This window comes from Acanthopagrus latus, chromosome 5, assembly GCF_904848185.1.
Source record: "Acanthopagrus latus isolate v.2019 chromosome 5, fAcaLat1.1, whole genome shotgun sequence".
Taxonomy (NCBI): domain Eukaryota; kingdom Metazoa; phylum Chordata; class Actinopteri; order Spariformes; family Sparidae; genus Acanthopagrus; species Acanthopagrus latus.
The window spans coordinates 6,298,354-6,324,368 of NC_051043.1; the positions used below are offsets into that span (position 1 = coordinate 6,298,354).

Below are 26,015 nucleotides of genomic sequence, written 5' to 3' on the forward strand. Positions count from 1 at the left end.
TGTAGCTGCTAACAGATTTAGGAGTCAGGTGAGAGCACAAATTGGGGTGGGCAGTTCACGCAAAATGGCCTTATAAGGAAAGATGTGCTGATGTTCAAATCACATTGCTGCCTGTATGAAAGTCGCAAAGGAGGAATGAGGGAACAGTTTCTGCCTCTGACCTGCTTGCAGAGAAAGTGACAGAGCCACGAGAGGTAAATCGACATCTGTGAGTGATGGCGTTCACAGTCTGACAACTCAACAGATCCTTCACTAATCAAGTATAAGAGGATTGTCTCACACTTCAACCCACTAAACAAGACCAAACACCAGTAATGTGGTAGCAAATAGCGTCTTTGGAGACTCGATGAGGGAAAAAAATGTCAATTTTGTACATGGAAAAGTTGCTGTCACCATGTCTATCCTACCAAATCTTCTCCCACGTTAAAAAAATGCTTAAATGACACACTGGAGCGGTGTTAGGGGGAGGCAGGCCTTCTATTTTTATTATATTTTTTATATGTTTTTATATATTTTTTTTGTTCATTGCAGTGCTATTGTGGAGTCTTTGTCTGAAAAGGGTAGACCCAACTTCATCCTTGCTAACAACAAAGCAAAACTATACATAATGATGTCGTCTGCATAAAGAAAAACATTTAAGGAACATTACAACACATTGTTGATATATATTGTTAATGAGACAGGACCCAACATGGACCCTTGAAGAACACAATTTTGTATTAAAAAAAAAAAAAGAAAAGAAAAAAGACTATGAACTTCAGCATGTGGTTTTCTACCACTCAAGTAACTTTCAAAATACTTTTGAAGACGGCCTATGCTAACCAGCCTCTTTGCTGCATTCTCATAAACAACTGAAGAAGATGGATGCTTGTTTTCAAACAAACAAACCACAAACTACCACAAACAAACAAACAAAAAACTGTAAATAAAACACAAAATAGCCCCATACAGCTTGTCATAATCCAATGCTTCTGTGAAGCATTGTAGACTATAAAACTTCTCCTGACTGTCCATTGGCACGGGAGTGAGTAGATAATGACTTAATTATCATTTTTGGCTGAACTTATCTTCATCAACAGATCTAGGCCTTGTTATAGGCCATGGCTCAGACTTGAACAGTCACAGAAGAGTCAGTGCCTCAAGGGTGGCATGTTAGCTGCACTGAAGGGGGACAACTATTTCTGTAAGTAGACTGTCCTTTGTCTGCAGTTGGGCCCAATCTTAACTGTTCAGCATTTTTAATCAATACTTTGGGCCCCACAAGTGCTTCTCTTTGTCTGCTATGATTCCAAGCTTTGCGTGCTGTGTTTTAGTGGCTGCTTTAGATCAGAGGCCACTCAGCACATGTTCACTGTGATTTGTTATTCTTTAATGGCAGCCATGGTTTAAATCATGCTGTGAGCTCCGTGTACTAGAACAAAGTGAGAGACAAAGACACAGAGAGCGGCAGGGAGTACGTGGCGAGGGAACAGGGTTGATGAGGGGGCTGCAGTCTCATCCGCCTGTTGTGTTTTGTTAATTAAACCAATTTACCGCTGAAAATGGTTTGTATACATGGCCACACAAAAGGAATGATGCCTTTAATACAGTGAAGGCCTGCTGTCATGAGATGAGTTTGGAAGTCACTGAGGGCAATCTGAGGGTTCTTGACATGACCCATTTGGCTTAAATATAAAAACAAATAATACAAATATTACAGATGCAACACAGAAGTTGAGCTTTTTATGTTTTATTTTCAAATTACAAGATATTATGATTTTCATTATACAAAGAAATTGTTAGAAGTGACATTCAAACTACTGTTTTACTTGAAAATATTCAACATTTTAATGTCAGTGTCAGTTGGTGTCACTTAATCTGTTATTTTCTTCACAAGAATATCCAATGAGGTCTGTTGACATCAATAACTGAAACAATGACATTTAACTTAAAAATGTAAAGAGGTCATTTGACATGTTCACAGTTACAAACATTTTTTACAAAGGAAAGAAGAAACCATAATGCCACACACACAAAAGTTCCAGGGATTTCAAAATGAATTTTGACACTCTACAGTAATGCTGTGCTTTGAGCTAAATGCTAACATCAGCATGCTAACATGTTAACATTGCCACTGCTAATGTCTGATGTTCAGCTAATAGAGGGTTCCATGTTCACCATGGTCACCACTGTAATTCAGCATGTTAGCATGCTAAAGTTTGCAAATTAGCAATAAACTCAAATACTGACGAGAATGCCATGCAGTCGATTGGTTATGAACTACTGATCAAACAGTTTTACTGATGCTGTACGAGTCAAAGGACACCAAAGTGATAGCACTTCTACCAGTGGTTCAAAGCACCTGTACTAGAGGTTGAACACCTCAACCAATCTGCTAGCTGTAGTCAACTAGCGGCACATCTAACTGAGCTAACTAGCTAATCAACACGTAAAGCTGACTGGCTTCTGGATGTTTGTCCAATCAGGAAAGTGGGCTTTAAGGGAAGACTGGAGATATAATGGCTTGTTTCAGACAGAGGATGAACTGAGGGGCTGCATAAAGGGTCTATAGAAGAAGGAATGTTTTTTGAACAATTAATCATACAAAGCTCTGAGAATAAAAAATGTAGTGCAGGAAATGAGCTTAATAAGTTCCCTATAATATATTAAATAGTGAAATGTTGAATCCAGTTGTTATAACAACACACTAGATGACTGTGTCTATAAATGTTATCTACAGGTAGGATTCTGCAAGAAAAGATCACGGTCCCTCGGCAGACTTTCCTAGGATGGATTAAAGTTTGAGAGAAAATGTTGTTGTGAAGATAACTTTCAAACTTGCCATTTAAGGATGAAGTTCCACTAAGTAATTCTGCTTGACTCCTCTCTAAGTCATACACATTCTGCCACGCTTCTTATGATTTAGCTTACGAAATTAGAAATGCCTGACTCAACACTTCGCTGTCCTCTTTACCTCCCTCAAAGATGTGTCTAATCTGAGCGTGTGGGAGGTCACAGTGCTGACGGCCGAGGAGAATCTTAAAGCTACAAAAAAAGGAGGAGCTATGGAATAAAAAGATGAGGGCAGGAAGAAGATGAGGACATGAGGGGGGCGGGAGGATGAAAGGAACCCCACTGGTGAGGAGGAGATAGGAAAAAAGTTGAAGCAAGGAGAAGGAGGAGAGGACCAACAGAGCCAAGATGAACCCTGCATGAACACAGTTTGACGCCTGTAGCACTGATCTCCAATCTGAAACAGCCTGTGTCTCCCTCCCTCAGTGTTTAACTGGAACTAATAGCTTGAGATAAAAGCTTTTAATGAGGCGCTGCTTTAAATTTAGTTTCATTTTTAATGTGGTGGGACAGGAAGGAGGAGGGAGCCTTTCCAAGTACAAGCACTGAAGCACTTTGAATGACCCTAGACTATCGTTAATATGGTGTTGAATTTAATCATGTAGTTAGTTAATATTCAACCCTATTTCTAGACAATTTCTAAAATTTGAGAAATACTTTTGTACATACAGTATATTTCCCTTTTGTGACCACATTTGCCAAAACAGAAACTCCAGTCTGTGAACAATGATATGAGGTACTATATCTTAAGAAAAGCCAAAGACGAAGGCCAACAACAACAATAATAATAATAATAATAATAATCATCATCATCATCATCATCATCATCATCATCATCATCATCATCATCATCATAACAACAATAATTCAGCATAATTTGTTTTTTGGTGGTCTAAAACCTTGAGGAGACGGTAATCCTGTACAGACGCGGTTTCATAGTCAGACCAAAGTCTGTGCTAAGATCCAATTCCTGCCCTGGAACATTTTCAATCCGCAGCCTGTGGAGCAGCGTAGTGAGGAAGACAAACATCTCCAAACGTGCAAATCCATCGCCAAGACAGCGTCTCTTCCCCATGCCGAAGATGAGAACTTTCTCCGTCAGCTCCTTGTTGAGGGTGCCTGATGATCCCAGGAAGCGTTCAGGGTGAAATGTGTCTGGATTGCCCCAAAGATCTCTGGAACAAAAGCAGAAAACAAATATTTATCAATGAAGGAGAAGATTTTGAAAGAGATAGACCCAGTTGCCTCCTTACAGAAATGGGCTGAAATCATAATATTGTGACGATTGTTTGTGGCGACTCACATATCATGATTAACCTGATACTGGTTAATGAACACACATGTATCTTTGGGAATGAAATATCCATTCAGGGTGATGTTTCTCGTGGTACTGAAGGGGAAAAAACAGACAGAAGTTTTAAAAGACAATACAAAAGAGTGTAAACATGAATACAATGTAATCAAAACTACTATCTTACCAGTGAGGAATGGTGAAAGGGACATATGAAGCATGACGAAACACTTCATATATGAATGCCTCTGTAAATGGCATCTTGGGCTTATCTGAGAACCTGGGCAGTCTGGCTGTGCCAATGTGATCGTCTAGGAAAGACAAAAACACACCAAGCTCGATTAGAAATTCATTGGTTAGTTGTGTTTATATGAAAGAAGGGTATATTAAGTTGAATTTGTATAATCACATATTGCACCTTTGTTGCCACTGAAAATCAGTGTAACAAAGGGCTGAGTTACTTTAAAATAGTTCAATTATCTTTAAAATGAATGTGTCTTTGTTTCCCTGACTCCAAAGAGGAGATGGATGGCAACAAAAATAAACAACAACAAAAAATATCAGCCTAATTGCTATTTTAGACAACAGTATTGGTACAGAATCATTGCATTTCTCTGAATCAGCCCCTGAATGAGGATGCAGGTTAAGTCTGTTTGTCCAGTGAACCTTGAAGTTTGGGTCTGCAAAGACAACAAATCACTATTTAGCTATAAGCAGGTTTGTGATATAATTACATCTTTAGCAATTTTCATTCTTGACTTCTCTGTCTGCAGAGCTGAGCTGCAGTACCGTTCATTAGTGGTTAAAACAGCAGAGATCTGTGCTGTATCTGTGTTGTACTTACAACAAGTAATTACAGTGACAAAGGATGCAAGTTATTTAAAATGTTGTCATTCATTAATAAGGTTTCCACTAAAGTGGCGGGTGCATTGTAAGCAATAACAGCCTAATTTTGAATTAACTGAAGTGATGAGTAAGTGGAGTAATTCAAGCTATGTGTGTTCAAGGCCTTGCGTGTTACGGCCTTTGTGTCAGTCTGGGACAACTCTCTAACCTTTCTTTCTTTCTCTGGCTGTTTGTTCCTCCCTCTCTCATCCCTCTCTGATTCATCCCGTCTCCTCCTTGTGTCTCCCTTTCTCTCTCTCCCTCGCACTCACTCTCTCTGAAAATGCAACGTGCCTCTGAACAGAAGAACAGACAGCACCAATTCTGTCAACCCACAAAAGTAGCTCTGGCGTCAGCAAATTGGACCGATCTTTTGTGAGGTTCTCTGGTGGCTGACAGATTTTGTCTGTCTGGAAAGGGCACTCAGGTTTGCCATTGTCAGGTTTTTATTACAACACAAATTCCACAAAACTCGGGACACTGTGTAAAACGTGAATAAAAGCAGAATACAATCAACTGCAAACCAACTGTGTTCCCGACCTCATGTCGTAACATCCTTTATACAATGACACAAAGTATTCGTGAACACCTTTTGAGCTATTTTCATATCCACCAGGTGTCTTTTGATCATTTCACATCTTCTTTTTGCTTCTGTTTCAACTTGTTTGAAACGTGTTAGTGTCATCAAATTCAGAATAAGATGCTGCTGAGAGTTGATGAGGTGTGAGGCTGTTGGCTGAGCGGAGAGAGGCACTAAGATGAGGCATTCGATATAATATAGTTTTGCATGCCCCATCCTATAGAAAGAGATATGCAGTCCAGCAGCCAAATAATCCACAGGCTCATTTTTCTTGTCTTGTTACTTTCTCCTCACATAGTTCCAGAAGTGGTTAATACAAGTAAACTGCTTCTTGCTGGAGGGACTTTAGGAGCCAAACTTGGTACTAATCTCTGTATCTGTTTCATATCTCAGATACTAAGAGCTACTGTTTGTGAAGCAACATGGTCTCCAATAAATTTTATAGTTTTTAACTATAAATCAGTAGCCACAATCTTTGCTCGATAATTAGTGAGGTGGTAATCATGAATTAGTAACTGTCTTATTCTGCGTTAGGAGAATGAGTCAGTGCATGGGCCCAAATGATGTAGAATAGCATGAATAATTTCTATTTAGATAAGACGCATGCAGTATTGGTCTCTAAGCACAAAGTGTATATAAGATTTATGACACAGTTTGTCTAACATGGTCACGTTTAAACATAAAGTAACATATTAAATAAATATCATTAACCATGGGAAAATCTATAGTTGTTTAACCTAGTCAAATAACATTTGACTGTTAACAAATAATTAAATGCTTTATAAACCATTTATTAACACCTCAATTGGAATTGGAATTTGGGTGGCCATTATAAAGATGTAAATTATGTATGTTAAAAAACCTTTTACTGTTTGTTAACAGTTAAATAACCACTGAATTGAATATAATATAAACTTACCATTTATTAATGATGCTCATTATGAAGTGTTAAAGAGTGTGAAGTGTTTTTGGTACATATTTCAGCATATAAGAGATACTTTTGCTATGGATCTGTGTTCTTTTCATACACATAATAACAAGTAGTTGACCAATAGTTCACCAATCTTTGCTTAACAGTTATTTTACTGTTAACAAAAAAAGTTGTCTGTTCTAAAGCTGCAACTGATGTTTGAGATACTTTGCAAATGCTTAAAAAATACAGTGTACTTCAACAATGAATGTCATATGGATAGCCATTTTAAAGTTGCAGCTGATGAGCAACTGTCTTTCTCTGCCCTATAAGAGTCATTTCACAGGCCCATTTCTCTTTAGATAAGATGCTGGCAGTTTTGCACCGTAAGCACTAGATTTGCCAGTTAGTAGATATATAAGATTTATCTTGAATTTAAAAGAAGAACAGGACACATTTTGCCCATTATGTACAGAAGAGACTGGTGATATTCAAACATAAGGTAACACTATATTACAATCATTAATAAATGGTTCATTGATGGTAAAAAAAAGTTTAATCAACTATGGTTTTACCCCTTATCAATAATTCTTAATTAAAAGTGACACTGACTTTAACATACAAATTTAATTTGGAATCAATCCCTGTATTCTTTTCATATCTTGCATATGAAGAGCTACTGTATGAGCACACCTGACATCTTCTCCACTAAATTGCTATTAAAAAAAAAACTACTAGAAATTACAAATTTTTAATAATTAATCACCAGCTACAATCATTGATTGTGAGCGACTGTCTTTTCTGCGGCATAAGAATGAGTTATTGTATGGACCTTCATGATTGAGCATAGGAATAAAATGACTTTGTCCTATCTTGTACATTTCAAAACATCTAGACCCCGCTGGTTAGGACAGGATTAATTGGTGTTCCCAGAATCAAAACCAAGCAAGGTGAAGGAGCTTGTAGTTCATCTGCTCCCCACCTGCAGAACGAGCTTCCTGAATACCTGAGATTTTCTCAGACTTTGTTTTCATTGTATTTCAAATGCATTTTTTTTTATGTATCTCTATATCTACGTAAAGCAATTTGGTTTGTCTTGTGTCTGAATGGTGCTATATAAATAAACTTTCCAATAGCCTTGCCTATAAAGCAGACATTGGTAACATTTCAACATCAGACAGTACCTATCTCCTGGTGTATTCTGTCCTGGATATCAGGAAATTTGATCAGGTACAAAAGGCTCCACTGTAGACCAGCAATGATGGTGTCAAATCCTTCAAAAAAATATAAATACAGCAATGAAAAAAGACTTGTCATTTCCTGAGATAAACATTAATATATGTTACATTTCTAGTTTGTCCTACCTGCTCCAAAGATGTCAATGACACTGTGAATGATCTGAGAGTTGGTGAGCATGGTCATGTCCTTACTCTCATCTCTGTCCTCACAAAGTGCAATCAGAGCATCTGTGATGTCCCGGATACAGTTCTGCAATCACACACACACATAAAATAAGAAGAAATTGCTGTCTTTCCTAAATCATTGTCAGTATTGTCACTGAAACATCAAGCAATCTTTATAACTATTTCACAGAATAGAATATAAATAGATGTTGAAAGTTTTTAAAGCAAAAATTATGAGACCATAATCAGTTACGGTATGACGCGTGTCTTCCAATGGGATGCTAATCCCTAATTAGTGTGCGTGCGAACATTTTAGCCACTCTGCACAAGAACAAAGGCACCTCCCAGGGAACTTGTTTGTTATGTTTTTTGGCAACAGTCGCTCTCACAGCTACTACTACATGAGTGCAATGTCAGATTAAATAGTCGACGGCAAATTAGTGGAACAGATCTAAAGAAAACAACACTTACATCATCCAGCATATTACTGTTCGTATACTGTGCAACACACTGTTTCAGGGTAGGGTAGGATAATTTTCATCAAAACACTGATCGATTAGTCAATATAGCACATTATATTTCACTGATCATTGTTGTTGACTTGGGCTTGTTAAGCATGTTCTTCGTTCTTTTAAATATACAGTATGTAACATTTTCACATGAAAATGTGAACGACTCAACCTTCGTTAAATATTTTCTTGAGTTATTTACTTACATTCTTAAAAATGTTATGCAACAATGTTGCATGGTTGTTTGTCATAATAATTTCCAATAAAACTGTAGATGATAAACTGGAGGAGGGATGGCTGACAAATAGGATTGATTAGCTTGTACATTTATGCCTGAGTCATGTTAGATCGACCTCCAGATTTAAAAATAAAAACAGCAACTCCCATGAAACCATGCTGCTTCACAACAGCATCCATCTTTGTCTTTTATGAGTAAAATTAAAAAGACAGCCTTCAGTAACAATCAATTTGCCTCAACTAATAACATCTCATCCAGCAACATTTGATTTTACTGTGATGTCACAGAGTAATTCATTTCCTTTTGCAATTTCCTTCCTTTTAAATAAACAGTATGTAACATCTTTGCATTAAAATTTAACATTTATAAAAACAACCAGACTTTTTTAAAAATATATTTTGCTGAGTTGTGTACTTCAGTTATTTCAGATTCTTCCAACAATGTTCACAGGGAAATACTTTTTTTTCATTAAATGAAACAATATATATCACAATGTGAATGAAACATTATATTACTTGACATGGGGCAGCTGTAGCTCAGCGGGTAGAGCAGGTCAACTAGTGATCAAAAGGTCGCTAGTTCAAATCCCCCCTCTGGGCAAGGCTGAGCTGCATGTCAATGTGTCCTTGAACAAGATACTGAACCCCACATAGCTCATCAGTGAGGGCCCTGCGATGAGCTGACAACTTATCCAGGGAGTACCCTGCCCTCGCCCTGACACAAGGCTGGGATTGGCTCCAGCAGCAACACCCCGCAACCCCATGGAAAGGGATAAGCGGTTACGGACAATGACATGACATATTACTTGACAACATTACCTCATGCGTGAAGATTTGTGTCTATCTGTTGGATCAGATATCGTTTTATTAAAGACATGATCCTGAGCTCTGAGTGTCTTTTGTTTTATTTTCACTGAGAGACCTCCCACAGTAGAAATTACATACTGTGCGTCTAAACAAAATTCTGCTCTACAAGTGTATCTGCAGCCTCCTTACCTTATCAAAGGTACTGATGTGCTCCTCAATGCTCCGCTCCATGAATCCATTCATCCTGCGGATGTGCTGAACCATCTTCCTAAGAGACGGACTCGGAACGTAGCGGAACACGGGGAAAAAATCGGCCAGGTTTCCTGCTGCAAAGATCCTCAGGACCTCATTGTTGATATGAACAATCGTGAGGAACTCCTTGTCATTGTAGTCATACCGTTTCCCGAAACAGAGAGCACAAACCACATTTGCCACTGAGGTTACCAGGGGCATCACTGGATCTACACCTGTCTTATCTCCTTTAGCAGCGGCCTGTTCCCGAATAACCTCCACCATCTCAGCCGCCTCAGCACAGACCTGCTCCTCCAGCAGGCAGGTGGCACCAGATCCTCTGGGCTCAGTCTGGGAGAAAGACCTGAGGGCATTCTTACACAGCTTCTTATGAAGCATCCAGGCCGGTCCATATTTCTCACTGAAGGTCATACTGGTCCCATTGGCTACAGCGGAAAAGGTGAACAGGTCAGGTCGGCCAGCGAAAGCGTCTCCCTGCCGAACCAGTGCCTGTCTAATGGTGGAGTATCCACTTAGGACGACAACAGTCAAAGAGCCCAGACGCATCTAAAGTAATGGAGTGAAAAAATGATTGAAGGAAATTAATGTTTAATATCTAAAAAACACATTGTACTGTACATACCTTGAAAACATCACCGTACTGGAGCCTCAAGTTGGTTAGAGAAAGATGAATCTGTTCCCCCATCTGCAGCAGATTGCCAACAAGGGGCCACGGCGTTGGGCCAGGAGGAGGGGGATATTTTGTGTGGTCCAGATGGGAGTAGTGGTGGTGGCTCTTTCGGCCCCTGAGGGCCATCAGGAGGAGAGTAAGAAGACATAGAGCAACTGTGACACCAGACAGAGAAGCACAAGGGTTCTCCCTGATGGGCAGAGTCTCAAATGTCAGTCTCATTTTAGCAGGTATACTGCAAATTCTGAGAGAAAGAGAGAGACCCTTAATGGAAAAAGAAGTTGAGAAGTTAATTAAATTACTCTTAATCAAGAATCAAAATACAAATTCATATTTTAGATAAAGTGAGTAGCTGAAAGAAGGAAACAGGAAACAAAGAGGGAATAGAAAACTCACCATGCAGTATCCTCTGTAACTTGTGTGCGTAAAAAAAACAAAACAAAAAACACTGGAGAGCCAGACAACAGAGAGCGGAGAAGAGACCAAAACACTCAGCAGGCTCAAGTCTGAGGTCTGATCCACAGGAACGATCCAGGACGTCCCTTTCAGCAGCAGCTGGGCCCCCTGCAGAGGGAGCTGCTGCCTGCTCACAATAGAGAGGCACACATGGCGAGAAACTTGGCTCAGGGTGAACGACGAGTACAGCCCGACCAGCCAGTGACCGCATCGTCCCATTTGACCGCAGACCGGAACCGACCACAACATGGGCCCCTCCTGTCCTGTCCCCGCGGCACCTCACAAAGCGGGAGTTCGTTTGTTATTGCGGTGCATTAGTTCATAAAGTATTTCAAGAGCTTATATGTTATGAGATGTGTTTTAAAATGTGCAAGCCAACAAAACAAACTAATTGTCTATGGGCACCCTAAAACTGTACAATGACTGACTGCAAATATTTTTTCTTTAGTTTTAGTTGATGACTCTTACTTGTACAAAATAAATACTGTGATGTCAGTACTGTTACTTCAGTAAAGAGGCTGAGTTCTTCCTCCACCAGAAGTTCACAGACTTCAGCATTGTTTTATGGCCAATGCAATCCTGTAAAGTTTCACCAGGGGGCGCTCATGTCTGCTCAGATTGACTTAAAATCCTCTACAGACTGCACTGAGGTCATGCTTTCAGGCTGCAGGTTATACATAGCATCACAATCCCAACACTTCAAGAGGTGCGCACAAAATAAAAAGAACACCTCACAGTGTATTGCAGTCCTGTTTAAAATCAGACCAAATCAGATAAGAAAAACACTTGTCAGTAACAGTTATGAAGCATGCATGATTGGCTGTCAAAACTTCTGCCAAAAACTGATTATATTGCAGATTTGTTCATCTAAATTAAAGGGTAATCCACCAATTTTACACAGAGTGTGTTTACAGCTCTTGGTGAATACTACTATGTATCTTGAAAAAGTAGTATACAGTGTTTAGTTCCTCCAGAGGAAGCTGCATGTAATCTGACATTTCCTCCAGTAAAGTCACATACTGGCCATGTTGCATTGTGGGTAATGTCAGTGGCAGGTTTTAAAAAGCAGTCCACTGCTAAATTGTTTCTGTTTTTGTCTGTTGATATTTCCAACTTTGTCGTGCTATAGATGCCAAGTCAGTACAGGGTGTTTTAATTTGAAAATTGACCAGAGGCACTGGTGCTCCACCATTGGCTAAATTGGAATCTGGGTAGTGTAGGCAGCAGGTTTTTAAAATCAGGCTTTCAGTCTTTACTTTGATCCTCATTTAACAGTGTTGGAATCATCATGGTAGGTTTAAATTAAATAATCAAAAGCAGAACAGCAGAACCAGAGAAATCACCATTTTTAATGTGTGCATTTATCTTCCTCTTCTAGACCTAGTGCCTATATTACTGACAATGCATGTAATCACTAAGTGACATCAGTCACAGTCAGGGCAATTAACCAGATTACGTGCAACTTCCTCTGAAGCAACAAAATATTTTACACTACTTTTTTCCATATGCAGTAGTAGTCCCTAAGACTTGTTAACACATTTCAATGTGTAAAAATTTGCAGAGGTCCCCCCTAAGAGAACTGCAGTCACCCATCTATAATGTTATAGTTTAAAACATGACCGTATTGTTCCTTAATATTTTATTTATTGTCATATTTACTTTGTGGCCTCTTATTTGTTTTCTCTCTCGCACTTTCATCCATCATTTCCCTTCTTTTCATCCATCTGTCTTACATCCTCTATCACTATATCTCCATCTTTCACTCCTTTCGTTCTCCCTTCTTTCTTTCTCACCCTCCACCGAACCGTCAATTTAGCTCAAGCTCAGCGGTGGAACACCCGGTGCTGTCAGGCCGAGCGACAGCTCCTTTGACCTAGTGGTCCACGTCCTCTCCATGCCGAGGCGGTCCGGTCTTGTCGTCATTAGCTCTGGCAGACAGAGCCAAGACACACACTGACTCTGTGGAGCCAGGCTGGAAGGGGAAGTGTCTAGAAGGAGAATGTGGTGCTTACTGTATATTCAAACATAAAGCAAGACCAGAGTTATAGAGCTGCCAAAAAAAATAATAAATGAACACTGTGAAAAAATGAGATCAGTTATAATTACTCATGGAGGCACACAGGCTGACATGCAGACTCTGGACAAATAGTCCAGTGTGAGTCCTTACTCACACTGCTTTCACAGAACAAGCTTCAAGTCAACTGTAGAACAAAACAGAGCCACACACATTAGTATGGGAAGATGGGTTTCACTGCAGTTCTGCTGATCTTTCCATTGTTTAATAAGGGTTAATTACAGAGGTTGTGTAGTGCCTGGGGGTAAATCTCAAAGGGATGTGTGTACAGCCAAGATCAAAATAGGCGCACCAGACAAAGTTATGTGATTGCATTGTTCCTGGGAGACAGTGAAGCAGTGGGAGGCCCCTTATCAAAGCAAACATCTTCCCAATTATGTTTGCTGCCGTGTAGATGGGTCGATCCTCTGCATGTGCTGCATGCAAGCACGAATGGATGCAATGAAGCCACAGGAGCAAGACTGAGAGGCCCAAAAATAAGCTTTTTGTTTGTTCCAGCTGACACAGTGAAACATTAAATTGGTTGCTGCAATCAACCTTTCTCATTAGCATTTTTGGGGAATAATATTTATCACTTAACTGAACATACAGAGAATTGTACACGAAAAGCATGCAGAGTCAACTTACTCCAGGAAATTGGAAAACTTTAAAGGGTAGGTTGAGCCAAAAAGGAACATTTGATTATCATCTGTGCACCCCAATGTTGCGGAAAAGTTTTGTGGTCCCAAAAACATTTGTGTGGTTCCATACAGATGCTGCAGTGAAATTCAAGTCTCTGGAAGTTCGAGATCCCTAAGTAATTTGAAAAGATGTTACTGACACCATTTTCTTTAATCTGAAACCTCACTTGTGCATAAATACACTAAAAGACAGAACAGTGAACTGACTTGAGCTGTGTTTGTGATGACCAAAACCAACAAAACAGCAAGAGTAAATATTAGCTTTCAAAACCACAGATAAGTTAAAACTTTTTTGATGTTGCATCTTTACATCTATTTAAGTTGAATTTTCTATTTTGTCTTGTCAGAGCACTGTGCTTAAGTTCTGGCTGGGTTTATGCACAAACACTCGGTTAGGGGTAGGAAAAAAAATCCTGCTATGCTTTAAAATACCTATTTTGGTCGTCAAGATCACAGATGGAGATGGTCCAACGTCCATTGAAAAATAGTCACTTTTGGTCACCACAAAAACAGCTGGAAATATCTCCAGGTCTTCTTAAAAATCTCCACTAGTGTGACTCAAACTTCGACCTGTCATTTGGCAGCCTTGTTGGTTTGTAATAATGCTTGCCCCTCATGATGTGAACAGTGGCTAATAAGCACACATTTGATACAAATCTGAATCTCTTGGCATCTTACTTCCTGGCAACTGGGCTGGCCTAAACATGAGGGTTTTCAAACCCTTACCAAATGTTTTTCTGAGTCTAAACCTAACCAGTGTTTAAGTACAGCATGGCGACAAGAGTAAAAGTAAAAATTTACCCTAAATCGAACATAAATTTGCCACATAAAGAACTGTATAGTTTTAATTTACCTGTGATTTTGAAAAAACACACTTTGCCAACATATATTCTGGTGATTGGTTTGTAAATGTAATAATTTTGCCAAAAAAACTGTAAGTAATGTGTTAAATTACTTATTCAGTAATACATTTCTGTTGATTGTTACTTTTTTATAACATATTTAGGGGTTAAGGATAGCCTAGGATGAACTTGCACAACACTGACACTAGCTGCTGAGCTAAAAGTGTTGGCGCACACCCCGGCAGAAGTGGGTTTGCAAGCTGGACTGGCATCAAGGGTTTAAATATCATCTTTAGAAATTCATTCAATTAAATTAACTCCCCATCAACTTTACTTGTTAAATAGAATGCTGCAACACTGTTTTTTTTTTGTTTGTTTGTTTGTTTTGTTTTTTTCTGTGTGGCTCCAGTAATGTTGTGTGGACTACAAAACTTCACCCAAATTTCCCTCAGCATGGGGTGCGAATAGGTGATGGCAGGTTCTTTTTATTTTGGGGTGAACTGTTCCTTTAACCAGACACAGATAAACAGGTTGATAGGGTGATTAAAAAGGTAAAGGTGGATAAATAAACTAGGTCAAACTGATTGATGAAAAATATCTTTAACAACAGTAAAGTGATGCTATTAGCTTGCTTATTCATCGAATGTAACTAGCTAAACAAAGTGCTCTTGCTCCTAACTGTTTATTAAACAATAACTGTGCTGAATTTACCAATGAACAATAAATGCAAACTTATTTAATTCAAAAATATAAATACTTACATTTCACTTCTTCTTCACCGTGCTGAAACAAACCGAGCGGTGCGCGCGCCAGCCCGCCTGCCTTCCTTCCTGCTTGGCTCGTGGGCTGAGCTGGGATTGGCTCAGTGTGTACGGTGATCAGCGCGTGCGGCGGAGGAGCGGTGAGGACTCCCGGTGCGGCGGGACGTGGTGCCGTGTCCAGCAGCGCTCAGAGCGGCACGTATATAAAGCTGCTCGGCGGCTCTCCGCTCCACTGGCAGCGGTGAGAGGAGGCGGACATACAGCTGCAGCATGGCAGATACCGGAGTGGGGACGCAGCAGAGTGGAGGCACGTCAGCACCACCTTCCACAGGTAACACCATTTTCTAGACTGAAACTTAATGTTCAGCTCTGCTTTATTTTAACTTTCCAAACTGATTTAAAAATATTTCTATTGCATTTTTGTGGTTTTATGCTGCTTTTCTTTAACTTTCTTAGGTTTTTAATGCACTTTACATGACTTTTTCTGTGAAATAAACTTGTTTTGCCTTTTGATTTTCAGGTGATTATTTATTTATTGATATTTTCTTTATGTGCAATAACTTCTGGGTGGACTTTAAAGCTGTATAGCAAAATATTCATATAATTTATAGTATTTTTAGGATTTTTTTGGTCATCATTTTCATCAGTCATGCTGCACAAGTTAATAATTTATGGAAAGTATAGGACTGTCCTATAAATATATTATGGAACAGATTACAGAAAACAACGCATATAAGGGTGATGTGTTAATATATTTCTTTTATGTTCTTAATCATTTCTTTTTCATTGCACAAGGTTTCATTTCCAAACTCTAAATCAAAGTTTAGAGTTTTCTGGGGAACACCTCTTGTAATATTTTGCCTGCATCCTGCTTTTTTGTGCTCCTCTCTGTCCAAATGAGGTCAGCCCAAACCACAGCTCAGAGCCAGCCCGACTTTACGGTGCCAGTCATGACCCTTGACCCCATGGTGTTACCCTGCGGACAATGCCAATACCTCATTTGGCACAGTGTCTCGTTCAGCGGGATGGGATGGCAACTTACGCACAGGGTTATGACGAAACACGAAGGGGACTATTCTCACTCAGCGATCCAGATATTAACTTTCCCAATCGAATGTTCACACACACATGCACTACTGTGAATGGTTAAACACACACGCATGCACACAAACAGGCTCAAGTGGACTTTAGGGGTGGGTCAAAATATCAATATGGCAATATTTATATCGTATCGCTTTCCCTTGTGATACGATTATCAATACATTAGAGCCTGATTCCCCTGAGAAGTTTCACTTACCAAAGTCACTACTTCAAAACTTCTGTAAACTTGACGTGCACAGATTTAAAAAAAACAAAAAAAAACGTAGTGAGCTGTAGTCACATCCTTCCTTAAAACATTTTAACTGCAGAACTGTTTTGCTATCTTTTTGTGGCACCTTTTGCCAGTTAATTGCTATTTTTACTTGTGTAAAAATGTGTGTGTGTTACGATACTGGAGTTTTCTAAATTGGATAAGATACCTTGAAAAGTATCCATGTTTAAATACAGTTTGATACCACATTGAGGGCATAAAATGTTTACTTTCCAATCAAATATAAGTATAACAAGCCTTGCATATTTTGTGTTAAGCACAACAGTATTTAAGGTCATTTTTTTCTGACCACAGTCAGAAGACTGGGAGAAGGCGGGCCTCTGTGGACTCAGTAGCAGTGTGTGTTTCGGAGGGAAGAGAGAGCAAGAAATTACAGCTGGTATCAGCATTGATACTGTGGGAAACAAGCATTGAAACAGTTTCAAATATTCAGTATAATGGTTTCCATCTGTACTTTTCAGAGGGAAAGCATCCAAACATGAACTCCCAGCAACAGTGTGGTAATGGGTGCAACCACCAGGGTCCAAACCAGAACCATAAACCAGAGACTGTAGGGTTACCTGAGACCCAGGTGCTGCCCATGCCAATCCCAGACCTTCCCATCCAATACACCAAGGTAAGTTGCAGCAGACAGGCAGGTGATCCAAAACTGATGGCAAAGAAAGGCAAGAGGTGAAGAGAATTCTAGATAATTTACCAATAAGATGCTCAGGATGTAGGGATTTTTCTAGAATGTGTTAATCTGCAGCGGTTGGCATATGTTGGTTTTGGTTTTTTCAGTCATCAGGATGGCCTTTTAACCTGCCAATGTTAGCAGCAGATGCTGATGAGCACACTGTCTGTCTCAAATAATCCATTGAACTAATAACCACTGCATCACCAGACTCCTTGACAAACTGCATGATTGATGACTTGTTGAGTGAAGAGAAACTTTGCAGAACGGGTATGACAAATCCAGAATCTGCGCCCTCTTGTAAATTCAGCATTAAATGGGTGTCTTACGTGTGTCTTGCCCTCCAAAAGGTAGCTGTTTGGAATTATTTTATGAAAGAAGACATTTTTTTTATGTTAAACATGTCAAATTTATCAAATACCTTGTCACCCATGGAGAAAGTCCCCAGGCTTTCTTTAAAAAAATCTCAATTTTGTGAGTTTCAAAGTTTTGCAAACTTTATAAACTCTATCTACAGCAAATTCTTAATTATATGGGCAAATCTCATTGATTCAGCAAATGAAACTCATACTAGAGAAAGCTCCTGACCTGCTGATAAATGGTCTAGTTGCCCTTTCATACATACTTAGCAGAGGCTTATGTCCAGTAATTCATACAATCATATACTGATGGCGGAGGCTGCTATGGAAGGTGCCGACCAGCATATCAGGAGCAGTTTGGGGTTCAGTAGTGTGCCCAAGGACACTTTGACATGCAGACCAGGGGAATCAAAACAGCTACATTTCAATAACAAGACGCTGACCCTTCTCCAGAGCCACAGCCGCGTTTCATATCAATTTCATGGTTTGTGTCAAAAATCAACATGAAAAATGTGGTGTGTCAGCTTGCAACTAGAGGAGAATGGAAAAACATTTTTAATAAGATGAAACAAAAGGAAAGGGGCACAATATTTACTGGTCTTCAGTCAGGGTGCTGCTGAAGGTAATTACCTGAAAATACTCGTCAAGCTTTACAGCATGCAGACGCATCTCATAAAAAATATCAAGAGCAGACAGAATGAATCCCACTAAATACAGGTTATTAGCACTCAGGATGGTCTTTGATCTTCTCGGAGGCAACGAGCGGGGGAGGTGCAACTTAAAGAGAAAACGTACTTGAAGAATCTATGTTTTGTTCATTCATTCTTCTTTACTGATTCTCCTCTGATTCTTTAGTTGTTCATCAATAACGAGTGGCATGAGTCCTGCAGAGGAGGGAAGATTCCTGTGTATAATCCCGCCACAGGGAAGCTGCTGTGTGAAGTGGAGGAGGCTGACAATGTGAGTACATCACCAAAAACTCTAAGTGTATTTTAAAAAGAGGGTTCTTTAGCGAGTTGTTCCTGATGAATCAAAGGGCTAAGGATATAGAGTATTGAGTGCTGTACAGATATTAATGCCCCTCAAGGCAAATTTGCCATACTGGGCTATCTAGATGAAATATACTTTTGTGACCACCGCCTCCACTCAAATCTCTTGTAGGAAGATGTTGACAAGGCAGTGAGGAGTGCCAGAGCTGCCTTCGAGATGGGGTCACCGTGGCGATCCATGGACGCCTCAGACCGGGGTCAACTCCTGACAAGACTCGCAGACTTGGTGGAGAGAGACCGGCTTCTACTGGCAGTGAGAAACACACATGCACACACAATAAATCACAAAAGTATTAAAAGTGCTTGTATAATATTGCAATGTTTTCAATATTTAGACACTGGAGGCTCTGGACTCTGGCAAAGTGTTTCTTATGGCATATTTTGTGGATTTGATGGCAACAATCAAAACCTTGAGATATTATGGTGGCTGGGCAGACAAGATTCACGGCAAAACCATCCCCGTAGGTGAGTCGCACTTGTTTTAATATTGGCACCCACAGACTTTGAATGAGAGATTATGAAACAAAGCCATGTTTGACGATTGGGTTTGAAATTAATAATAAAAGCCGTAATGTATTTAAAGCTATCGTGAATTAACTATTCATGTGTTCTTTTTAGATGGAGAGTATTTCACTTATACAAGACATGAACCCATTGGAGTTTGTGGCCAGATCATACCTGTGAGTTGAAACACTGGAGAAGCTGGATACATTACATGTATGTCAGTGTCAGGTCCAATTATGGCAAATTATAGTTGAAGGTATTCTTAAAGGCATTTTAGAGGTTGTAACATCTTGGAAGATTGAAACAAAATTGTTGATGACATCCTAAACTCAGGGATGAATGCAAAATGCAACCAATTAAATACCCATCATCTCACCATCTCCTGAGTTGGCCGCTAAAAGTCCCTTTAGAGTGAGTGTTTGGTTTGTCCTTTCTTGGCTACTGTAGAAAAATGGCATTGCAACATGGTGGGCTCCCTCTGTATAAGTAAAAGGCTCAGTCTAAGGTAACAAACGCATAACAATTCTTGGTTTCAGGTGATTATACACTGATGAAATCATACTTAATTCAACAGGAACTGTTTACCTAACCCACTAATTTTCACAGTGGCTGCAGAAACTCTTTTGAGTAAGGTTGCAGTTAATGTAAGTATAAACAGTCATCAAAACATTTACTTTTCTATTTAGAATATTTTGCAAAGCACAATTATCAATGCTTTATGTGTGCATGACAATTTAACAACACAAAGAACACCAGGATATCTTGCAGATAATTTCAAATCAAGATATTCGATGATGTCTGCATCGCATAATAACTTCATCATCATCTTAATGCATTGAAACCAGTGTTGGGGAAGCTACTTTGAAAGCGTAGCTTGTAAAACTTCATGTAGTTCAGCCTGGCAGAAGTAAAACTACTGCTAAAAAAAGGAGCAACTACTTATACTCATTACATTCATTTAACTTAGCGTTAAATAAATCACTGTATGGTGTATATGAAACAAAATATGATAGCCTACAAAAATTCACATGCCAGCAGAAATTTGCCTTTCAAGTTTTATTTTTTGAAGAACAAAAGCTGACATATTTGGCCAGCATCACAGGAACTTCATAGGCACTAACACTTAGGCACTAGAACTTGATGCCAAGGCAGAATCTTTCAGTTTTTATCAGACAGTCGGTTCTGTTTGGCACTAAAAACATCTTCACCAACACTAAAAAGCTGCTCACATGCTGCACTGGCTGGGATACCAGTGCTGAACTTCACAAACGCTTTGGACATTCTGGGTAGAGATTTGAAAGGATTTTGTGGGGACTCATCTGGTGATTTTGTTGAAGTCAAACGTTTTCGGCTTGCAGAGATCACATTTGAACACACTTGTCGAGTCTGGAGATGCATCTTTATCCATGTACATGTACAAGCTCAAATATGGCCATGGTGGTCCATAACATGCTTGTGCCATATGAGCACTGCCTTCCTAGACATTTTGAACAATGTATTTAAAGTGTATCACATAACCAGAATATTTTTTGCATCTGTCTGTACCTGCTAAAAAGGAATGACATAATTTATATATGTTTTGTATATACTAATATTTGTTTAACTGTACAAGTTCTTCATGTTGTTTTAAACATGTCAGTGTATTTTGGTCCACAGTGGAACTTCCCTGTGATGATGTTTGCATGGAAGATTGCTCCTGCTCTGTGCTGTGGTAACACTGTGGTCATCAAACCTGCTGAACAGACCCCATTATCAGCCCTGCACATGGCTGCGCTCATCAAAGAGGTACTTGCATTACTGTCAGTCCCCCCGACAATAATATATGAGTGAAGAACATGCAGAGAAAAGCCATAAACCTGCATTTAGAAATGACCGAGACCTGCGTATATGTGAGAGTAGAGAAGCCGCTCAAAATTCTTAGTTTAAGATGTGTCATGGCTGTTATTAATCCCTCTCCATCTTTAGGCTGGGTTTCCCCCAGGTGTGGTGAACGTGGTGCCTGGTTACGGTCGGACAGCAGGCTGTGCCATTTCCCACCACATGGACATTGACAAAGTCGCCTTCACTGGATCGACTGCTGTGAGTATCTTTTGAATGAATAGCAAGTTAAGCCGGTGTCTGCTCTCTTCTTTTGTCTTAACACTTTCACCATAATGTAATTGTGTATATCACGTTGTTGTCATTGGTTTCCAGGTTGGGAAACTGATCCAGAAGGCTGCAGGTGACAGCAACCTGAAAAGAGTTACACTAGAACTCGGCGGAAAAAACCCAAATATTGTCTTTGCTGATTGTGACTGTAAGTAGTTTTATTTATATATATATCCTTTTACAACTGGATTTGTTCAGATTTACTTTTTTAAATGTAGGGTTTAGGGCTGCATGATATGGTCAAAAAATCATATTGCAATTATTTATTTATTATTTTTGACAGATATTGTGATGATGAAGATTCACAATGAGTGGGCATGATATATTTTGTCACAATTTTCATTGTTACTTGAACTATTAAAATCATGATGATGGGACATTTGTTGGGGACTATGCCAAAAAATGAAGAGAACAAGCTTTGTAGGCATCTCTAGCAGCACTACAGCACTACAGATAATTTAAAATAAGACCAAACTTTATTAATTCCAAAGGAAATCATTATGTTCAAAATTAGAGAAAACATAACAAAAAAACACAGAAACAGAATAGAATAGTTTTTGTTTTTTTTAAGTGTACAAGATAATACAAAAATGAGTGAGTAAATGCTAATGTCAGTGCCAAGTAAAATAACAGTAAATATGAAATACTATACAGTTAGGGATAAAAGTAAACTATAATAAAAAAAAATAGAAGAAACTAAAATAGAAGAGGTAGTGAAAAATAATATTGAGGAGTAATAAAAGGTAAATTGCACCTAATATTCTACGGGTAGAATTGTAAAGGATTTCAAACACTGAAAAAGTTATAGAATTTCATTTAGTGATATACTACTTCATTATTGCGGAAGAGGATTAGGGCCAAATGTGATTTATTTATTTATTTATTTATTTATTTATTTTTTGAGTTCTGACTTTGAAGTCAGAATTCTGAGGTTAAAGTCGGAATTCTGAGAATAAATTCAGAATTCTGAGATTAAAGTGAGTATTCTGAGAATAAAATCTGAATTCTGAGAATAATGTCAGAAACAATGTAAAAAACATTAAACATTAACATTAAAATTCTGATTAAAAATTAAAATATTAAAGTCAGAATTCAGAGAAAAATGCAGAATTCTGACATTAAAGTAAGAATACTGAGATTAAAGTCAGAATTCTGAAGAAAAAAGTCAGAATTCTGCACATGTGAATTTTTTTTATTATTATTATTATTTTTAGTTCTGACATTAAAGTCAGAATACTGAGAATAATGTCAGACATTAAAGTCTGAATTCTGAGAAAATTTCAGAATTCTGACATTAAAGTCAGAATTCTGAGAATAATGTCAGATATTAAAGTCAGCATTTTGAGAATAAAGTCAGAATTCTGAGAAAAAAGGCAGAATTCTGACATTAAAGGCAGAATTCTGCATTCTGAATTGTGACATTAAAGGCAGAATTCTGTACATGTGAATTTTTGTTTTGTTTTGTTCTTACATTAAAGTAAGAATACTGAGTTTAAAGTCAGAATTCTGCATATGTGAAATTTTTTTTGAGTTCTGATTTTAAAGTCAGAATTCTGACTTTAATGTCAGAATGGAAAATTAAGGACGCACAGTCATGATAGGCCAATAAGATCAAGCTTTTTAATTATGCACATGCAATGTGATCTCTTAAAGTTCTTGCCCAGTGAATGTGAACATTGGCAGGCATCAGCATGGCACTGGTTGTCTACCAGGAGAGCTCTCATAAAACAAACTTCTAAAAGCTCAAGAAGTGATATGGCTCACTTACCTCTACATCTGCTAGCAGTAATCAAGATAATAATAGACATAAACATTTCACTAAAGGAGATACTCGATTTTTTAATTCTGCTATTAGGTGAAAAAAATACATGCATATATTTGTACTAGCATCTGCAACTGGCCAAAATTAGTTAGAAAAATGTTTAGATATTTGCAAAAATCAAGTATTGTGCATCTCTACTAAGTGAAGATGTGATCAATGAACATAAAATACACAGAAAGTAGTTTAAGTTTACAAAAAAAATAGCTTGAACATGTAAAATCAAGACTGAGCAGACTGTGGTCTGTGGAGGGATCAATACAGCACATGTTCAAACATATTAGTAGGTACGACTCCAAAATCCAAATGAAGTTCAAACAGGGACTAAACTATATCACCCTTGTTACTTCTTGTCAACAGTGTAGCTGCAGCATTTTAGACCATATGTCCATGTGTGTCTTGCAGTAGAGTACGCAGTGGAGCAGGCCCACAGCGGCCTGTTCTTTAACCAGGGTCAGTGCTGTTTGGCTGGATCCAGGGTGTTTGTAGAGGAGCCGATTTACGAGGAGTTTGTCCGACGCAGTGTGGAGAAGGCCAAATCCAAAGTCCTTGGAAACCCACTGCTGCCGGGGGTTGATCAAGGACCACAGGTACAGGACGCAGTCAGGCTCCTGGTTCTTCTTAACTGCAAATCTTACCACGAAGAGTAACTGTATTGAGCTTCTGTTTTCTGCAGATTGACCAGAAGCAGTTTGATAAGATAATGGAGCTGATAGAGAGCGGGAAAAGGGAGGGGGCCACGCTGGAGTGTGGGGGGGCCGTGTGGGGTCAGCCGGGACTTTTCATCCAACCCACCGTCTTCTCAAATGTCACAGACGATATGCGTATCGCCAAAGAAGAGGTACTGTGTTCTAAAACACACACCTGCACAGACACAGCCACACAAATTACAAACACATGGATTATCTGTGTTCTCTCCCTCCTGTGCTCTCACTCTCTCAGATTTTTGGTCCAGTGCAGCAGATCATGTGTTTCCGTAGCGTCCATGAGGTCATCCAGAGAGCCAACACCACGTACTATGGCCTTGCAGCAGGAGTGTTTACCAGTGATATCGACAAAGCACTGACTGTGTCCTCTGCTCTGCAGGCTGGCATGGTCTGGTAGGAACCAGTGAATCTAAATTGTCTGCTGTGCATATCATCACAGAAACCTCCCTTAAACTGATACAAGACTTTAATAAGATGTTTTCATTTATCACATGTAATGTGTGAAACTTTCTCCTCTTTTGAAGGGTGAACTGCTACAATGCCATGAGTGCTCAGTGTCCCTTTGGTGGTTTCAAGATGTCTGGGAATGGGAGGGAACTGTGAGTGATGTCATTTATTATCCCAGGTTTACTGTTGCTGTTTGACCTGAATCTAGTTTGATAGTAAAGGTGATGGTTGGGGTGGGGTGCAGGTGATGGGGCGGCACAATGAATGAAAGTTTTTCTTATAATAGTAAAGTTACATAAAATAAATAAGCTACTCACTCAGTATTCACTAATAATGTTCAGTATGTTGTTTGGCAAAAAAAAAATTCAAACCAACATTTCCAGTGTCAGCAACAAACCTTTGAAAGTCATTAATTAATCATTTCAGAGAGTTTTTTGTACTTTACACCATGAGCTTTAAATGATGATCAGTAAGAGCATATTTTCAGGAAAATTGGCTGTTAATAAAAACATTGTTGACCTGAAAAATGCAGAGTTGGTGAGAGTGTTTTCAGGCCCGAGTACTGTCTGCAGGCATGATCACAAGCTGCATGTAGCCCCACCAGCCTCCATCGTAACATTTGGTAACAGAATGGTAAATTGACACTGACTTCCTAAAACATGTACAGTATATGATGCAGTATTTACTATACAATCTTGTGAAGTGGTCACAGTTTAAAATATGAGGGTGCTCTTTTTTTCTCTTAATTCTCCAATGCTGATGAATTTAGGTCTACACAGCCACATTTACAGTAGTATTTTAGGACTAGAACTGGAGGAGCCTTTTGGATGAGAGGTTGAGGTCTTCAAGAAACTAAAGTCCAGTTGCCTACGATATAGCACATGACCTGATGACTGAGAACCTTTATCAACACACTTTTGTACATGTAACATTGCAACTAAACATATCACTAGTTACTGTGGCAGTTTTTCTTTACAAACCTGTGATGTTTTGTTTCATTCCAGGGGGGAATATGCTCTTCAGGAGTACACTGAGGTCAAGGCAGTCACCATCAAAATCTCACAGAAGAACTCATAATGCTTTCATATCACTGGACTTTTTCCTGCCACCTGATGGCTTCAGATCCTCAACATTCATACAGCACTGGGATGTTTCATATGCCCCTCCATGCACATTTACTCCTGTTATTTCTCCTAAGATATTTCTATTTTTTCAACTTTTATCAACATTGTGCTGACTTCCATGTATCAATGTCCTTCTAGTGCGCTATCGATGTATTTAACAGTTTAGTGGTCAGCGTGTTCTCTCTTGTAGTGTCTTCGATGTTTATTAGCTAAAGAGGTAATGAATTGAATAGCACTTTGCCAGAAAAGAATTATTTTAATAGCTGTCATACAAAAAAATAAAAAGACAATTTACATACTACTTACAGGGATTTCCAAATGAAATCAATAAATCTGTCGACCTTGATCAGTAAAACTGATTGCAATATAGTAAACATGACCATTCTATCTATCTGTACACAAAAAGGAACTGTTTTGTTTTGCATTTTGTTGTAATGAAAGCATTAATACAGATAAAACAGTCATATCTGTGCCCGTTTATTCATCTGTCGAAACTGAGGATGGTGGAAGCTGTCATGTGATTTTTCTCATTACACTGAACTGAGTAATTGGCATGTAGAATCATCACTTTTCATCAGTCAATACCATTAAAACCCTCCATGTACTGCATGATTTTGACTGACA

The 26,015-nt window shown here is 38.9% G+C and overlaps 2 protein-coding genes across 11 annotated transcripts; one reads left to right on the top strand and one right to left on the bottom strand.

Annotated features, from left to right (window-relative positions):
• Positions 1-1,727: 1,727 nt before the first annotated feature.
• On the bottom strand, positions 1,728-15,355 carry LOC119019781 (cytochrome P450 1A1). Of its 7 annotated transcripts, none has more exons than XM_037098642.1 (10): positions 15,190-15,355; positions 12,939-13,033; positions 10,773-12,820; positions 10,329-10,531; positions 9,644-10,252; positions 7,863-7,986; positions 7,683-7,772; positions 4,311-4,434; positions 4,136-4,222; positions 1,728-4,007 (listed from the first exon to the last, which is right to left on the bottom strand). In XM_037098642.1, the coding sequence occupies exons 3-10, from the start codon at positions 11,041-11,043 to the stop codon at positions 3,725-3,727; spliced, it is 1,791 nt and encodes a 596-aa protein (XP_036954537.1). In that variant the 5' UTR covers positions 11,044-12,820; positions 12,939-13,033; positions 15,190-15,355; the 3' UTR covers positions 1,728-3,724. The 7 variants fall into 7 exon arrangements, with proteins under 7 accessions (XP_036954537.1, XP_036954538.1, XP_036954541.1 ...); XM_037098643.1 differs by having other exon boundaries at positions 10,773-12,843; XM_037098646.1 differs by lacking the exon at positions 15,190-15,355 and adding an exon at positions 13,199-13,218 and having other exon boundaries at positions 10,773-12,843.
• An 11-nt stretch (positions 15,356-15,366) lies between these two features.
• On the top strand, positions 15,367-26,011 carry LOC119019782 (retinal dehydrogenase 1-like). Of its 4 annotated transcripts, none has more exons than XR_005075150.1 (15): positions 15,367-15,520; positions 17,023-17,177; positions 18,449-18,553; positions 18,755-18,895; positions 18,978-19,107; positions 19,261-19,322; positions 20,803-20,931; positions 21,112-21,225; positions 21,340-21,442; positions 23,519-23,703; positions 23,790-23,954; positions 24,056-24,213; positions 24,345-24,419; positions 24,800-24,900; positions 25,037-26,011. XR_005075150.1 is itself a non-coding variant. In XM_037098651.1 (14 exons), the coding sequence occupies exons 1-14, from the start codon at positions 15,460-15,462 to the stop codon at positions 24,843-24,845; spliced, it is 1,629 nt and encodes a 542-aa protein (XP_036954546.1). In that variant the 5' UTR covers positions 15,367-15,459; the 3' UTR covers positions 24,846-26,011. The 4 variants fall into 4 exon arrangements, 2 of the variants coding, with proteins under 2 accessions (XP_036954546.1, XP_036954545.1); XR_005075151.1 differs by having other exon boundaries at positions 25,272-26,011; XM_037098651.1 differs by having other exon boundaries at positions 24,800-26,011.
• Positions 26,012-26,015: the final 4 nt, after the last annotated feature.

Bases quoted from the DNA above. Each gene is read 5' to 3' on its own strand.
- LOC119019782 (XM_037098650.1), top strand. From the start codon at position 15,460: ATGGCAGATACCGGAGTGGGGACGCAGCAGAGTGGAGGCACGTCAGCA. The intron at 21,443-23,518 runs GTAAGTAGTTTT...TGTGTCTTGCAG, and splicing joins TGTCTTTGCTGATTGTGACT to TAGAGTACGCAGTGGAGCAG. The intron at 23,955-24,055 runs GTACTGTGTTCT...TCACTCTCTCAG, and splicing joins TGCGTATCGCCAAAGAAGAG to ATTTTTGGTCCAGTGCAGCA.
- LOC119019781 (XM_037098648.1), bottom strand. From the start codon at position 11,051: ATGGGACGATGCGGTCACTGGCTGGTCGGGCTGTACTCGTCGTTCACC. The intron at 10,641-10,772 runs GTGAGTTTTCTA...TTTTCCATTAAG, and splicing joins GTTACAGAGGATACTGCATG to GGTCTCTCTCTTTCTCTCAG. The intron at 4,435-7,682 runs GTACTGTCTGAT...TGTCTTTCCTAG, and splicing joins CAGAATACACCAGGAGATAG to ACGATCACATTGGCACAGCC.